General features: G+C 37.7%; 1 protein-coding gene across 2 annotated transcripts in view; it reads left to right on the forward strand.

Annotated features, from left to right (window-relative positions):
• Positions 1–17,411, forward strand: part of DPP10 (dipeptidyl peptidase like 10) — a 495,948-nt gene that overhangs the window by 275,490 nt on the left and 203,047 nt on the right. For both annotated transcript variants that reach the window (XM_065070392.1, XM_065070391.1), the window contains exon 3: positions 5,957–6,052. In XM_065070392.1, coding sequence (XP_064926464.1) covers positions 5,957–6,052 — 96 coding nt within the window. The remainder of the gene's footprint in view (positions 1–5,956; positions 6,053–17,411) is intronic.

Consider the following 17,411-nt stretch of genomic DNA (forward strand, 5'->3'; position numbering starts at 1 on the left):
TTTTCCCAAAATGATCTAGGTCTGTAAAACTGGGGTTTCTTGCGGGTTGGAAATGCTTACCAAAGAAAGCTTTGGAGGTACACTGTAGGAGAGCTACTTTCCCTATTTTGATCCTAATCAGGGCTGTTCCCTCTTCACTTTCATGATCACTTCAAGATCACTTTGGGGTGTCTAGCATTTGATGGGAGGAAAAACTTGGAGACTCTCACAGGTCTGACTGTTGCAAAGTGCTCAGCTCTAAGGGGCTACTAATTTGTTATTCTAGTTTTGCTAATTCTTCTTGTAAAATATAATAGATCAGACTATCACTGTGTTCAGTGCAATAGTGAGAATTTTGTTGTGTATTACCTTGGGATAGTTCAGAGTATATTGCTTTTTGTTTCTAATACTATTTTGAACATCGGAGACTTCTTTCCCTGTTTAATTCTGCCTGTACCGATGCGCCCTTTTTAGATTTCATGTAAGTTCCCCTAAGCACTGTGCATCATGCTGCTGCTTTTTATGGAGATGATAATAATTTCAGATGATGGTTGCTCAGAAACCTGATTGTTGAGTTAAAAGTCTTGTGGAGGCAAAAGTGTATTTACTGATATGCCAAATCCACCAGAAATTATCCCTTTTGCCTGCAATCATTTATATGTTGCTTTGTCCCCAATGTAACTTGCACTTTAATAGCTGTCATCTGACTTCACTCAAACTTTGTGCAGCAGCTTTCATGCCTTTTTTAATAGAGGGATCAATGCTTCTGTGTGAGATAACAAGGCTCAAAAAGAAAATCTTCTATGTAAGTTGTATGCAAAAGTCTTCAAAGACGTTTTAGCTTCTGCTAAAGATATAAACGGTATTAAAACTAAATGGAAATTCTTGGGTTTTTTGTTAGTGTTTTTATTACATGAAATATAACTTGAAATACAACACTAAGCAGAAACTGTGTTGAAGTAAGAGATGTATTTTGACCTCCTAGTAGCTTCTGTTAAAATAAGAAATATCTGCATTGCAATTCTGATTGTGGCTTTCATAAATTATACCAACAATATTAGTAATGTTTTGGTCCCCTTTATATTGTGTTTCATCTGTCCTAACACTCAGAAGCTTTATAGATGTATTAGTGTTCTCAGCAGAGATGGAGAAATGGAAGACCAGACCATTCAGTAATGTAAGAGACTAGTGGCAGAGTCTGAATGGACTCCCTATCTAGTAACCGCTTGCTGAGGCTCAGCAGCTCTCTCTGAGCCTTGGTGAAATAAGGAAAAGTGCAGTGATAAAGTACATGGAGATGCCAAAGAATGAGGTTGCTCTTTTTGAAGGGACTGGAGTGTGGAAGAACTTGGGAGTTTCAGAATAGGAGCCTGTCTATCTTCTGGGGCAATTTAATTATGAATCCAGTGATTTCTGTGTGTAATACTTGGAGATGATTACTGGAGAAGTATATAAGAGAGACTAAAAGAAGAAAATACTTTGGGAACGATCCTATAAATATAACTTTCTTTATATTGTGAATTAATGGCCAGTGCAGAGGTGGAAATAGCTGTTTATGAGATGCCATCGTTTGGTTTCTCTGTCAGTGTTAACATAAGACAAGTATCGTTCTTGTTGTGCTTTTATTCTATTTCATGGTTTTGAAGTTTCATCACATAACCTGCACATCCTGAAATATTCATAGGTAGATTTTCTGGGATCAGTGCCTCACTCCTGCCTTCAAATTGGCACGTTTTTTGTTCTTCGCATCATGGCAGTATGTTCCACATCACAGGGATTTTCTGAAGACCTATCTAATTGACTAATGTTGATGTACGTTTCAAAACCGAGAAATGCTCAACTAGAATTACTAGCAACTAAAAGCTTTTGTATGTCAAATCACATAGGAACAGCCTAAAAATTGTACAGACGTTGCCACCTTTGTACAGCTGTTTCACCATAATGCTTAAGGCTGTTTTCCATTTTGGGAATGACTACAGTTCTACCTTCATGTTAACTTAGAGTTTCTGAAGGTGTGCCAGACTCAAATGCTGTATGTGGGACTCCTTTACTGGGATGGTGATGTCGGCATTTAAACCGTGTATGCCGATATACGGTAATCACATGTAACTCTACTCATAGACTCAAAGGAAACTCTGAGTTTGCTGTCTATTGAGGGAAACAAACAAACAGAACCAACAAAACAAAAGAAAACAAAATCCAAACAAACAAACCAGGACGGCTTTGTGGAAAAAACAAAATCCTTTAGAGAACATTTAGGTCAGCCAAACTGACAGAAAATACTTTTTTTAAATTGTCTTGAGTAAAATTGAGCTCTAGGAAGAGGATCCATTTGGATTATGTCCAATAGATAAATATTGTGTTTAGAAAAGGGTTGGGACCAACCCTTCCACACCATCTCTCATGCCACTCTTAAATGAATAGAAAGCAAACTTAAAATTACTTTTGCTGAAGTAGAAATTCATTACCAGGAGATTCAGGTTTCCATTCAGTGATGTTTAGGCTTCCTGTAAGTACTGTAAACTGGCAAACAAGTTTTGATATCTGATTGCTTTCTGGCAAGTTCTTTTTCCTTTTTCATGAAAACTTAATATGAAGTATACTAATTCCCAGTTATAGATACACCTGTTAGCTTGCGCACAGTGGACTAGTGGTGTTTTTCCACTTTTTAGATGGCATTTAACATCAAACCTTTATCCTAATTCCTGGTGTTAAAACTGGTTTTGGGTGGAAAAGTCAGTAAGGAGTTTGAGTTAAAAATATACTACACTACATCATTTATACTTATATTTACTAAGTTTTTTATGAGTGTTTTGACTACTTTTAATTGCTAATCTGCAAAAATAATATCTTACAAACTCATGCAAAGTAACGAGGCTATTAATTTCTACTTTTGCAGTCTTCTAGTTTAGTAAGCACAAACAGGTTTGTAATTTGAATAAAAACACACCAGTTATTGAACTGTTGTTAGTTTGATCTGTAGTTGAAAAGTAGCCATTTAGTTTTTAACGTTTGATTTTTGTTTGTATCTTTTGTAATCTCTGTGTGTTTTCTGTATGTAGGATATATAATTTCAGACTGAAATATAGAAATCAGTAGGAAATAGTGTGAGAACATTGGAAATATGATTCCTTCAAGGAATAATTCAATGAAATTTTAAATGGAAGTGAAAAAGAGATGGTGGTAAGAAACATAAAGTGGAAAAAGTCAGTCTTTAAAATAAAACAGGTACTTTGTGAAGTACATGTTAATTTGTGCTTGTGCTCAAGAAAGATTAACCCAGTATAGTGCTTTGAGAGTTAACATGATGGGTAATTCGTCTTGCTATATACAAACTAAGCATTTTGGAAACATAAATTACTATTATATTTTAGAGTCTTTTGATGTCAAATCAACATTTTTCTTAAAAAGTGATACAATGTGAGATATTGACAGAGTGAGAAGCTCATGTCAAGAATTATGAACAAGGTTCTGTTTTGGTAAGGACTTAGCATCAGAAAAAAAAAGTATTTGTCGAATATCTAGTAAAGTTGCTTGAAAATGCCAATTTTTTCAGCTAAGAAATGCTAACAATCAAAAAAGTTACTTTAAATTGCAATTTATATCAAGATTACTTGTCAGGCACGTGAATTAGATAGAAGACAGCAGAGCTGGTGCAACTTTGTTCTCTGACAGCCTTTCTGTACACAATTGATGTATTGTTTTAGTGATTTTTATTAAAGTAATTAATTTAAAAAAACCTGTGAAAACTAAACTGCCTTGGGTAAAACAATTTTTGGCAACAGAAGCTTGTGTGAGGATGACTGATAGTTGGCAAACTGGCAGGATATAAGGGGTCACAATAAATAGACGCAAGAAAGGTTATAGGGACACTTTTTGGGATCACAAACAGCATCAGGGCGAGGGTGTCTCAAATCCAAATAGGTGATGGAAAACAGCTTCTGGAGGGTAGTCAGCAAGGTTATGGAGAGAGGGGACAATGGGCATATGAAGAGCCCAGTATTTGATGCTGTTAAGTTAGAAGCAGAGTTTTGAAGACAGGGAATGTAATTGTGGAGCTGAGTTGCACACATGTGCTTCCCTTGAACATAAAAACTCAGTGTGTGGCAGGAGCTAACAAGGTCCCATGATGTGTAAACAGGGGGATTAGGAATAGATCAAGAGAGATAATGTTACTATGCCTAAAAGCTCTGGTAAAACTGCAAGTGGAATATTGTGTCCCATGCTAGACTTGGAGACTAAAGAAAAAAAACCAAACAGGTGATTTTGCACGGCAGGAAGAGGGCAAAAAGCTTATTTAAGGATTAGAACGCTTGTTTTATGAGAGAGAATCTGAACAACTCTCCTTGCTTAGGCTTGTAAGACATCAGGTGCAGGAAGAGTTGATCACGGTGAGTAAGTGCTGAGACCTGGGAGGGAGGCACGTGCAAAGTGCAGCAGAGCCGTGGGGTGAGCAGCTCGGATGGCCTTGTGTCTGCTGAAAATTTATGATGTGCATTAAAAAGACGTTTCTTTTCAATACAGTGAGGATGCACCTTATTAATACTGACTGAAGTGGCTGCAGCAGGCAGTGCTGACATTTTTAAAGGCAAAAAAATCATGTTGTTGTGGATTCCAGTAAGCTTTCAGCTGGGCTTCTTAGTGAGAAATTTGGCTGAATAAAGACCAATAATGAAACTATGATTGACTTTATTCACTGTGAAGGGGTCATGTTTTCATCTGAAATACAGCCCTTACGTGGCACATTACTTTGTTAAAAATGTGCTGGTGACATATTGGGTTGACAGAAAGATAACAAGATTGCTCCTTGATGCTGTGATTCCAGATATTCGTTCTGTGGGTCTGTCATCAGTGGCACTGTTTAATTTCAGCAATCTGTAAGGACAAAATCTGACTGACGAACAATCCTCTCATAGAGAAGGTGGATGCCTGAGACATTGGAAAGAAAAGCTCATAGAGCAGAGAAATACTGCAGTATGCTATGGCAAACCTGCCCAGTAATGATAAAATGATTAAAAGACCTGAGCGGGCATCTGTCTGGTTGATAGCATAGGAAGTGCATAGGTGCATCTTTTTGCTAGTGCACAGGCACCGTGTAATGCAGATTTGGCAGCTGCTGTTCTCCTAAATAGCCTAAAGCGGTTAGATGAAGTGCATAGCTGCTATCAGTGAATATTCATTGGAACCTTTGTGTTTTGACAGCAAAACTTGCTTTAATAGTACCTTTGATTTCACATGGTATGTGACAGTTCACTTTTGGATCTCTGCTACTTTAACCTGCAGCACAAGAAAAGCAGAATTTAGCAGAGTGTCTTTTTTCTGAAGTGTGGAGATGATTTCAGGAGCTGGCAACTTTTTTGTATGTTGAAAATCAATGTTGCCTGATGTTCAGAAGCACAATATTCCTGGGTTCTATCATGTTTGAGGCTCTTAGCTAAATGTTATGTTGTGCTTATCACTAGAGAGCAAACATAAGCTATAAAATGTAAATATAGAATGCAGTGGGATTTTTTAAAAAATTTTTTACATTTTAATATGTAGAATAGGTGAAATTGGTTCAAAATTTACTCACAGGAGTATTTTGCTTAGTTTCTGTCTGTATAAGGTCATCAATATGGCCTGCATCCTTTGGCCATCAGGAAATGTTTGTATTCATTTTGATCAGACTTTTCTCATGGTGCAGGGCTGTGGGAAGGAGGAACTTTGCCACTACAGTCCTAGTGTAATAAATAGCCAAGCACTGTGTTCTTCAGTTGTCCTGTCCATGAGGTACCAATACTTTGTTTTCTGAAGTTTTACTGAAGAAAAATGTATCATTTTCTCATAGTGAAAAAAATTAAGATCAAAGTATTGTTATTGATTTCAATAGAACCCTTGAACTATGTATTCTGGTCCTGTAATTCCAATGTTATGCAAACTACATTAAATATATTGATTGTAATGACTATCTAAAATGATCCTGTTATGTTTATTTTAGATGAATTTGCAAATTCTTCAGAAACCAGATTGTCCTTGGAAGATCTCTTCAGAAAAGAGTTCATAGTTCATAATCCAGAAGCCAAATGGATTAACGGTAAGTGTATAAACTCACATAATTTGAAAGTAGGTAATAATTTTTAGTGTTGAATGATAACAGTATCCAGGCACTGAGAAAGAATAGGTTAAAATTTCAAACTCCTTTGAAATTGGCCAGTGTCCTGGTTTTCCTTCAGTTCTGAATCATGTCTGTTTCATTAATTTTTGAAGTGGTTTTCTGATTTCAAATTTCTGTCTAGCAGAAACTCAGTAAAATGCTCGATTTATGCTACTGACTCAGTTGGAGGCAGTGATGAGGAATTGTTTTTAAGAACTGGATCTTGTTTACGGGTTCACAAAAAGATCAATTCAGAAAATTAAATTGTTCTATTAATATCTGAGCTTTGGGATTTGAGAATTGGTTCTGACTCTTCACGTGTGGAATGGATTATTAAATATTTTGATATACTTGTACAGCTTTTAGTAATTTTCTGATGTCTACAAATTGCATTGAATGTTCTACTTTGTTAAATGATTTATGAATGGTGTGCAGATTCCCAAAGAATTTTACAGCTTTCATATAAAAAAGAACATAAATTAAAGCTTTCTTTTTCAACTAATTGAACACCTTTTCTCTTGATCACATGGGTTGTTCATGTTCTTTCTGCTTGCAAGAACCGTACAAGTAACAAAATAGCGACCATCTGGCTGTGTTGTTACAGTTGGATCTTTTATTATAATACCTGGAGTAACACAAAGGAGTAACAATAGGCTTTGTGCAAAATAGAGTACTGTTAAGGAGTGCTCCATGGAAGGTTGGAGTTTGGAAGTCTGGTGACTGTGTATGTAAATTCAGAATAACTTTGCACCGGAAATAATGAATCAATTATATTAATTAACATTGGTGTTTAGTAATAATTAGAACTAGTTTTAATTTGTAGGAAGCTATATGGCTGAACCGAATTGTTGCTTTATGGTATATTCTAAAGAATGAAATGAGCTTAACAAGGCTAAGTGCATTTCAAAAAAAAAAAAAAAAAAAAGGATAAAAAGTGAGAAAAGTCCAGTTAGACTTTTTTTTTCCAGGGCTCTTTTGGTGTTGTTATCCAGTAGTTTAGCGGTAAAAGAGGGGAGGCTCAATTTAGTGTCCTGCCGCTCCTTTTCCCCAGCTACTCCAGTGACCATGCAGGTGCTGAGATCACAGAATGGTTGGGGTTGGAAGTGACCTCTGGAGTTCATTTAATCCAACCCACCTGCTAAAGCAGGTTCACTTAGACTAGACTGCACAGGATGTAGAATTTGGTGCTAAACACTTGCTTGGATACAGGTTTCTTTTGTGGTGTTGAAAATCCATCTTAAGAAACTGATACAATGGAAGATAATTTTACTACTGTCATGTGAAAAGCAGAGGTTGTAAGCCATCCAGTCTAAAAGCTACGAGGTTGTACTGTTATGAACTTTTCTACCTAATGAAAATAATATTACCAATAAAGACAGACCTCGTGTTTTATTAGGTGTACAGTTGTACTAATATCCAGTCTTTCTGCAGTGATGGTTTTTTCAGCCAATATGAGAACTTCTAAGCTTGCAGTTGAGTGTTTTCCTGTGTTTATTTGCCAAAGAAACAATGAAGTCCAGTGGTACAAAAAAAGGGAAAGAATGGACTTTTTTCTTACGAGAGTATGTGTGCATATGGGAATTGAGGAAAAAGTGAAGGTGATTAAGGATTTTCCTAATTGTTTAGTATTTCTGGCAAACACAGAAAAATTATGTATCAAATATTTTTTTAGTTTCCTTGGAGATTCCCAGTATAGTCAATGAAATAATAAACAAAATGAGGAGGAGTCTTGCTAAGCAGCATTTCTGCTTCCTGCTTCTATTTATATTTTTAAGACTCAGGATAAGATTATATTTTCTTTCATGGCATGGTAGCATTGCAGGGGTGGCATAATATGCATGGAGAATGAAATATATCACTTAATATTCAGCATTCATTACTGAGGAGCTGGCGGGGAGCATTTGGCATTTTCTTTGGCTATTGGCAGGGTAAGTGCTTCTGGACACTGCACATGAAGATTTTAGTGGAAAATAAGTAGCTACTTACTACTGCTTTTAGCTCCTCTTGGGATAGAATAATTTGTATCCATCTGAAAGTTTTATCATCTTTACCTCCTGGGAAGGGATGGGAACAGAGATTGAAAAAGTGATTCCTGCTGTAAGCAGTTTCTGCAGGATCTGGAATCTATTTTGTAGAAAAAATGTCTGATTTAAGGCTTTCAAGTGCTAGAGGAAATCACTGTATTCTCAGGCAAGGTCCAGAATTTAACTGCTGCCATTTAATGAAACTTTCCATACCGATGTTTGAATTTTGCTAGCATTATCTTCCAAACACAATGTTATTTCTTCCTTGTTTGCAAGTTCCTCCACTACAAAAATAATCTCCATGTAGTCATTCCTAGTCTATTCTTTAATAAGAAAAACTCTTACATACAGAAGTTTTTACAGCCCATTTCCTTTTCTGCTCAAAACTGAGTCCACACTTTTATGTGCTTGCCACCAAAGTTAATAATTATGCAAATGTTTAAAGCTGCAGAGGAAATGTTGTTCTTTATCTGACATCATCAGCTGTTGCCAAAGAACATAAAAGAAAAAGGTTGAGCTGGTTTTAAAAGTGACAAAATATATTCACATTTAATGTAATTTGAAGAGATACCTGTGCAGGTGGTTTTCTTGAAAAATAATAAGTTAGTAGATTAATAAGCTTTTTTCAGTTATAAATCAGATCACTTCAACTGTATATAGAAGGACATTGTGAAGAGCATACACAGCCATCAATCAGTTCAACCCGTGTTATCTGAAAGAACATTTGATTTCAGAAAGCCTTCCACTTCCTTGGCATAGTTCTGAAGATGTTAACTGAGACTAAATCTTCCCTTAGCATTATTGATCTTCAGGTTTTCTAATCAGAAGTGAGAATTTTAAATGCTGCCAGTGAATAATAAAAGTACTTAAATTTGACAGCACATTACTACTGATAAGGGCTTTGCATTAGATGGTAAAATGGCTTGTTTTACTTAAGTCCAAGATCCAGAGTAATTAGATTTTAAGAAATCACCGCGTTTAAACTTGCCCTATGGTTTCCCTTACCAAAAAACTCGTTGAGACTTACTGTATTCCCTTGGATTCTAACTGTTTTGCAACAGGGACCAGTCTCTGCTTCAGGTCAGGTAGAGCATCTAATTTCATGACCACAGTTTGCTTTGGGAACATGTCTCCTGGGTACTAGTACGATGCATTTAATGGAAGGTCATGATACATGATGTATTGGGGTATGTTCTAAATTAGCTGTATCAGGGAAGACAATTCTGTCATTCTTCTGTCAGTTGTGCATAAACCAATGTATGAAACATTGCTTATCTACCAATATTAGCAGTCTGCAGCTGGATCTTTGAACTATACTGAAGCATTTTTAAGAGTATTTTCTTCATTTCTCTTAAGTTACTTAGAAAGATGTATACTGGCCTGTGGGAAATACTGAGGGCTCAAAAGGTTGTCAGTCTAATCCCTAGATCTTTCATTGTGCACTTGCATCCCTCATTATCAGAGACTCTGTTACTGACTACAATAAAATTCAGAATCTTTGCCTTTATTCCTCTGTGAATATGGGAGTTGCTTGCGTTTTAGCTATTTAGATAATCTTTGCTAAACCTTTCTTATATGGGATAGAGTGCATTGACTCCTTGCTTGTATTCTGTCGGATGGGTATATAGTCAGCACAGCCATGATATTTTTCGTATATCTGAATGAAAAGTGCTGGAGAAGGACCTGAAGTGTGACTGATGGCCTGGAGCAGGATGTGCTCTGGAATCCTGCCTTGTGGTAAAGCTCAGCAAAGTACCTCAGTACATGTGTATGTGCTTTATGGAGCCAGGAGGCATGTGCTTACGGTAAAACTTCTGTAAGGTGCTTTGCTGAAATTGTGAGAGGATAAAATAAATATTTCTCTCTTTCCGTCTTGCTTGCCTCTGGAGCAGCTGTCCCTGTATTCGGTAGCCCTTGCACCACCGTGTCACAGGAAGAGTGTAGAGGAATTGTGTATGACTGGGCAGCATCACATCTCTGCAGGCAAAGCAGAGGTGTTGGTGTTGTGGGGACGTGTCAGGTGGCAGCGCAGAGGGAAGGGTTTTCAGTGGCATTTTGAGGAGAGGAATGACCTTTTAGAGGGCAAAAGATGAGAACAGGGATTCCCTCCTCCCATAGGACCCCATGCTTGCATAGAATCATAGAATCATTTTGGTCGGGAAAAACCCTTAAGATCATCGAGTCCAACCATAACCTAACTCTAGAACTAAACTATGTCTCTAAGAATCTTGTTTAAATGCCTTTTAAATGAATAGATGAGGTTCTTAGAGACATGGTTTAGTGCTAGAGTTAGGTTATGGTTGGACTCGATGATACTGAGGGTCTCTTCCAACTGAAATGACTCTATGGTGATGCCCTGGAACAGGCTGCTCAGAGAAGCTATGGATGCCCCATCCCTGGAAGCGTTCAAGGCCAGGGTGGATGGGACTTTGAGCAACCTGGTCTATGGGAAGGTGTCCCTGCCCATAGCATTAGATGATCTTTAAGGTCCTGTCCAGCCCAAACCATTCTATGATTCTGTGTTTGTTTCACACAATAATTTTATCAGCATGAATTAAAAAATAATGGTAATGCCTACCCTTTTGAAACACCAGGGAAACCAAGGGACCGGTTTATGGAGGAAATCCCTCTCCCCGCTTGAAATAGATTTTTGCAAACATTTATTGTGTTTAGTAGTCTCTCTCTTAAGAAAAAAAAAAAAATAAAAAAAAGAAAAAAAAGTGTTAGACCACTTTGCTTTAGAATTGAACAGTCACTTCACTGTAGTGTTTTGTAGACTGTGTATTAAGGTGGGCATGGAAAGATATTACCAGGCTGAAGAAGTAGTATTGCTTCTCATAACATTTGGTCTACTTAAAGAACAAATAAGACAATTGCTTCCCGTAGATTTATAATATTTGTGGTTGTCCCCAGCACCTTTGTCTTGCTGCGTACTGCGTTTATCACCCGGGGAGTGAAATGTGTAGACAGTGCCCTTTGCTTGAGCTGGTGCTTTCCTTGAGTCTCTATGGGCTCTTCTCTATCCTGAAAAATTAAATAAAAAGTAAGTCTGGGAAACCTGGCATGAAGATGTTTGAAATTCCTTTGAAAGTTGTGGATGATAAAACTGGAAGTGGCTTGGAAAGCACACAGTACACAGATTCCATAGCGCCACCTCTGCCAACTTTGTGCAGGAAAATATTTAAAACAATTACCACTTTTAAAAAGAACCTTTTCCTGTGCACATGAGGCAAATATGACCTTTATTTATCAGAGCTGAGCATGTTATGGTGTTTGCCAATGGATATGGGTCAAGTGCAAGGAATCAGTCCATTGCTAAGCAATAAAAGAAGACAGATTGTTGCTGAGTTAGAATCGATGAACAGATAAATATCTCTATTAGAATTATGTATCTATATATCTTGGCGTTACTTTTGTAAATGATGATGGATATTATTAAGAGTGAAGCTCTGTGTGTTGCTGGTTGTTTTTTGTTTTTTTTTTTTCTCCTTCCTCTAAATGAGATGAGAGTCTGAAGTGGCCAGGCTGGAATGCAGCCATTGTGCACAAGTGCTTTTTCAGTGTAGCAGGAGCTGTATTTGGGATTTAGATATTTAGGCTGTGATATGATGCACTGATGCTCTGTCAGGGACTGGGGCTGAAGTGGAGAGAGGTACATACAGTGGTGCTCTTGCCAGCTCTGGGTATGGCTTTCATTATTTATTTGAATCTATCAGCACGCAGCCTGAAGCTGGAAGCCAGGCCAGGGAGTTGTTTTATTGCCTGTGGTTCAGTGTGAAGGGTTCATTTCTGAAAGGCAGCAGAAGGTGGTTGGACTTTGAATCCTTGTGCAGGGAAAAGCAGCATATGAAATTTAAAAATAAAAAAAAGATAAAAAAAAAGAAAATTCATAGACAGGGCTCTACTCTTTGGTGGCTTTTAGGTAAAAACTCCTATTTCATAAAACTGTAGCACTGGTGTGAATTACACACCCAGGTTTTGCCAAGTCTGAAGAATAAATTTTGGAAAATTCCCAGAAAATTTGAAAATATGCATCGAGTATCTCCAGGCTGGCTGAAGTTTCTCTCAGAAACTGCTAAAAAGGGGAATATAAGTTTTAATTGATGCTGTTCCACTGATTTATTGAAATAACTTATTAAATAAAAGAGTTTGAACAACCTTGTTTAGAAATGGATTGAATGATTTGATTCTCTTGTTAACGAGTTGAAAGGAGGAGTTTGGGGCTGTATTGTGCTGATGCTGAAGACTTCCCAGGCTAAGGGTGGGGAGGTGACCGCTCTCGTACCAGCACAACGCGCCTTGCTGTGTCCCTTGATGCAGGAACTGTGGCTTCTCAAACAATGAGAGTCCAGTCTTGGTTTAGGAAGAATTTTTATTGACTTGCTTGTGGGTTTTTTTGTGCATGAGTTGGTTTGTTTGTTTGTTTGTTTTAAAGTTTGAGTGCTGTAGTATTTGGTTTGGTTTTCTCTGAGTTTCTTGTGTTACAAAATGAATTTACTCTTGAATATTTCATGTGAAGAACTCGTGTAAAACAGAAGATAAATAATGTGAGGTGCATAAAGCTACAAAAGTGTTAATGTGAACAGGAGATATGAAATGAAACAAATTGCTTTATGCAGTATTGTAAGCAGGATTGCATATAAGAAAGCATGAAATAATTTGGATTGAAACTGTGCGTGAGTGTAACACACACCCTTAAAAATGATGGGGAGAATTCCAGACTTTCTTCTGCATGGAAATGGAGATTTAATCTGATTTCTGTAGGAATTTATCAGAAAAGAGGTGGTCTCTTTCATCAATAATCACTATCACAAAGCAAATATTAATTTTCTTCCATGAAGGAGAGATGCTTTTGTGCTTCAGATTCAGAGTCTTGTCGTTGTGAGGGGATCTCGCCTGTTTCATGTGGTGCCTCTGCAGGTGTGGTTGCTCATGGGGCAGCAGCAGAACAGAAGGCCAGAGGATGACTCTTCCTTTTATCCTCTGATTGTCCGCCCCGGGGATAGAACCATGTTTTGTCCTCCTCACTAAAATTCTTCATTTCTCTGGTCGTAACACAATAGAGTTTTTTCCTCAGTTATTTTTTTCCTCTGGACTGTATGCAGTCTGGTCTTTAAGCACTGTTTCCTTTGTGGCTGTTTTAACTGATCTTCCCTGCCCGACCACACTGTTTCTTTTTGCTCTGATATTATTGATGTCTCTAAGGTGCTACATGACTTGTTTTCTTGGAAGTAGATCTTGGGTAATTTCTGCTCAGTTCAACTTTGTTAAGCCCCGTTGCTACATCGATACTGGTGCCAGTGCTAATGACCGTTAACAAGCGTTAAATAGTGCTATGTATTCAGGGCCATTAACTTGTGTCACCATTGTATTTTGTAAATGACCTAGTTAGAAATCTCCCTTTCTTCACCAATATTCTCTGTACATTAATACGACATTGTATTAGATGTGACCAATACACTGTCCTGTGTTTCTCTTCTTTGTTTGAGCATTACTGTTATTGATTGAAAAAGCTTTTTCCTGGGCATTTTTTTTTCTGACTTTTTTTCCCATTGCTTTCTTCACAGAGTACCTCAAATTTATTTTCCTGAAGAGTCTTTATTGCTTGTAACAACTTACTTCTAGTTGTATTCATTAAGATGTATAGCTATTCCATGCTCATTGAAATCTGTGGGGATGGGACAAAATCCACATATTAGGATACAAGTTGGGAAAAATGAAATCAAGTCTTACAATTAGTGGAAGAACAAACTACCTTTTACCACCTTTAGCCAAAAATGTAGCTAATTATTGTGATCCTTCTTAAAATGTATGTCCCTATTGATTTTTGACTTAGTCCACAACCCAAAGCATTAAGAATTTAACACAGATCAATATACTTACTTAGAAAGTATTTACACAGGCAGAGTGTATCTGTTGTATGAAGTATTGTCTTTTGAGAGGGGTTAGCAGAATGGTTTACATTTTCCAAGCAATATTTATAGATAGCAACCTAATGTTGAAGGGTTAAGTACAGTAATTCTCTATGTGAACCCCTAGGAAAGTGGACCAGACACTTAATAAATCTTAGTTCTCCTTGTTTGTTGAAGCAAAAGTCTCCTGAGTGTAGCGAACATATTAAGGTTACTATTCCAGTTACCATAGCAATGTCCCTGAAAGAAGGAGACCTTTTCTCAGTAGTACATGTTTGACTAAGAAAGCAGTCCTTAATATGAACAAGTATAAACTGGATGTGCTACATCATAGCTTTTAGGATACTACCGTCTAGGACAAATATTTTTGCTACTTGAGCAAACCTGAGCAGTTGATTGAGAGTTCTGGAATAATAAAGTATGACGAGTCCTATACAACAGCTCTGTGAGTTGCCTCCAGAATGCCACGCTTTTTTCTGTTATACATAAAGACTACAGAGATGTATGTGCTCATGCATCTGCAGGTTTACATACTTGCGAAGTGTACTCTTTTCATCTTATGCCTCCTTGTTCTGTTTTCCCCATGTACCATCACTGTTCCTGAGCCGAAGGGTACCAGTTGCCCAGCTGGAGCTGTAGTCCTTTCCCCATGGATTTGGTTTGTAGTGACCTGTCAACTTTTCCTTTGGAAGCTGCTATTTACATGTGCAGCTGGTTTTATGGTCCTTCTTACAGGCTTATTTAAGTCAGGTCTAATTTGCTCATCAGCAATTTGATGTTCTTCCTGGGAGGAGGATATACTTTAGTGGTAGCTGCATGTAGCTGCGCTGCTGGCTGATTTTGCCTTCTTCCATTTCCCAAACCCAATCATTTTCATTTTCTTCAGCTTTCTTACCTATTTGTCTAAATAGACAGTCATATAACAAGTGCTCAGTTGTGTTTTGTGGCAGATTAGTAAGCTGTATACTGCTTAAAGTAGTTATCTTCAAAACCCAAAGTTTACATTTCTTATCCTTATGTTTTGTTTTCTGTTTTGTTTTTTTCTTGAATTAAGAGACAGTAGAAACAGTGCTTTGTATACCATTCTGTATTGCTCGAATGCTTACCTAATGCATCAATAAAAACTACATTTTTTAAACATGTATATATCTACAGACATACATATGTTTCTTGCATCTTTAGTCATTTTTTTCTTTGCTCTCTTTAGTTGATTCCATTGTGTATTGTCTGATTTTTTCTTTCCCTGTTCAAGTGGCAGGTTTCAGAGACACTGACTCATTTGCCATTCACTTCTCTACTTCCCTGGTCTATTTTGCCTTCTGTGCCATGTGTACTTTTTCTTAAATGTATGAACTGTTTCTCTACCTCTGGCGCAGTTCACACACACAGAAACAAGTACCAGGCCAGTACCAGGTCCTTGAACAATTTAGCTTGTTATCTCTTTCGTTGTGAGGCAAAAAGACTTTTGGTTGTAGTATGTTTGGGAAAGTGGATCAATCGATCTATCTATCTGTCTTTAGGTCCTATATTTAGGATTCTTTCAGGGGTCTTTTCAGTGTATCAGCTCTGTCAAATTCTCCCAAGAAGTGTTTGTGTGGAGCAGGAGGAGATGGCACAAGTGTTACATGGTTTTGATCATGTTTTTTTTAGGTACAGCAGGTTTAGAGGGGAAAAGTGTTGGAAGGAGATCTTGGCAGAGTAAAACCATGAAACAAGTAACAGAACAAAACCATAAGGAAGAAGGAAAACAACTGAGGAAAAAGTAAGCAGAGGCAGGAGTAGGAGAGAGAAATGAGGGACAGTCTGATAGGGAGCACAAGGGACTATGTTAGTGGTTCATAAGCACCACAGGACACGTGTTTCCCATTAAGGACATCTCTGTTCTCCAACTTCAGGCCCCTTCTGGGAGGACGCATGTAGGCAGTGAGAATTGCCACTTGATTGTAGTATTTCCAGTCTTTGAGAGACAAGAGCTGGCCTTAGTGATGAGCAGGAAATGTGAGACTGGTGCTGAAGACACTCGTGTGATGTATGACTCCTGTGACCAGCCCCAAAATGGGACCAAAGCCATATTATTACCCTCATCCTGCTGACACAGTGCCCAAGGAGCATCTTGTGGTGTGACCGGCCTGCCACTTCATCTGGCCAAAAGTTGTAGCTACATCTTTATTTGAGGATGTGTGAAGTGCAGTGAGAACAAAAGTGCTGTAGACTTTAAATTATTACATTTTTGACAGTCTGATGTAATTACATTTGTAATCTACTGTTGCAGAATTCAAATGTGGCCCCCATACTGTCTGTATGAGACTGCAGAGTTTAGAAGAACCAGCGTCAACTTCGTATTTGCTTGTTTATCCAAGCTCACAAAGTTTTAAGGCAATTAATGTGAAATATTTGCCAACTAGTAATTATCATAGTAACAATGTATCCCTTTGCCAAATCCATAAACATAGGGCTTTTTGCTCCGTTAATAGGGCTATACAAACCCATAGCCTCTCCAGTGAGATAATTAAATTTTGGGCACTTTGTTAAAATAAAATTACTAAAATGTGGGACTGGGAGAAATAATCAATTTTTTGACAGCATTTAGATACTGGTCTCCCATGCTGAGAGCAATTCAACTTCAGCCCAGTTTTTGTAGAGGTTTTCCATGATATTTTTCTTCTTAGGGAAAAAGCAAATCTTTAGTTCTGAGAGGTTTTTTTATCCATAGTTGACAACTTACTTGATGAATGAAGACCATCGTATTTGCCAGGTCCTTCCAAGGGACATGTAGAGTGTGCTTTCTGCACTTGCAGCCCACTTTAGGCATATGGCTGGCAAAATTTCTCCTGCATGTAGAATAACGATTTTTAAGTTCAGCCAAAGCTGCTTGGAAGCCTAAAGTTTGCGGCAGATCTGTGAATTGCAAATTGAAACTAAAAATTGAAAGCACTTGCAACTTGAAAAATGTGGCTGTGAAAACCCAGGAGTTTAGAGTTCTCATTGTAAGTAATAGCAAAATAAACATCAGCCTGGAAAGTTAATCTGTTTTATTGCAGGACAGACACTGCATGAGAATTAGTTGCAGTAGCTTCAGGCTGACAGTTATTGACCCCATCCTAGAGCAGCCATCTCTAGGATAAGCAAGCAGCTGCTTTTCTTTTTTTGGAGATACATCCTAAGTCTTGTCTGCCAAAATGGGTCTGTTAATTCTGTAATGATGATTCATACATTTATGTATTTGTTACCGGGATCTCAGACAGCTGGTCTGTAGAGGTCACTAAGCAGCTGTCCGATTATGGTAACTTTTCAGGTACTACTGGCATGAGTTAGATTGAGAGTGACAATTATGGTTGGCTGAAGACATTTTTGTCAGAAAAC

The sequence above is a fragment of the Columba livia genome, chromosome 7, assembly GCF_036013475.1.
Source record: "Columba livia isolate bColLiv1 breed racing homer chromosome 7, bColLiv1.pat.W.v2, whole genome shotgun sequence".
Lineage (NCBI taxonomy): Eukaryota > Metazoa > Chordata > Aves > Columbiformes > Columbidae > Columba > Columba livia.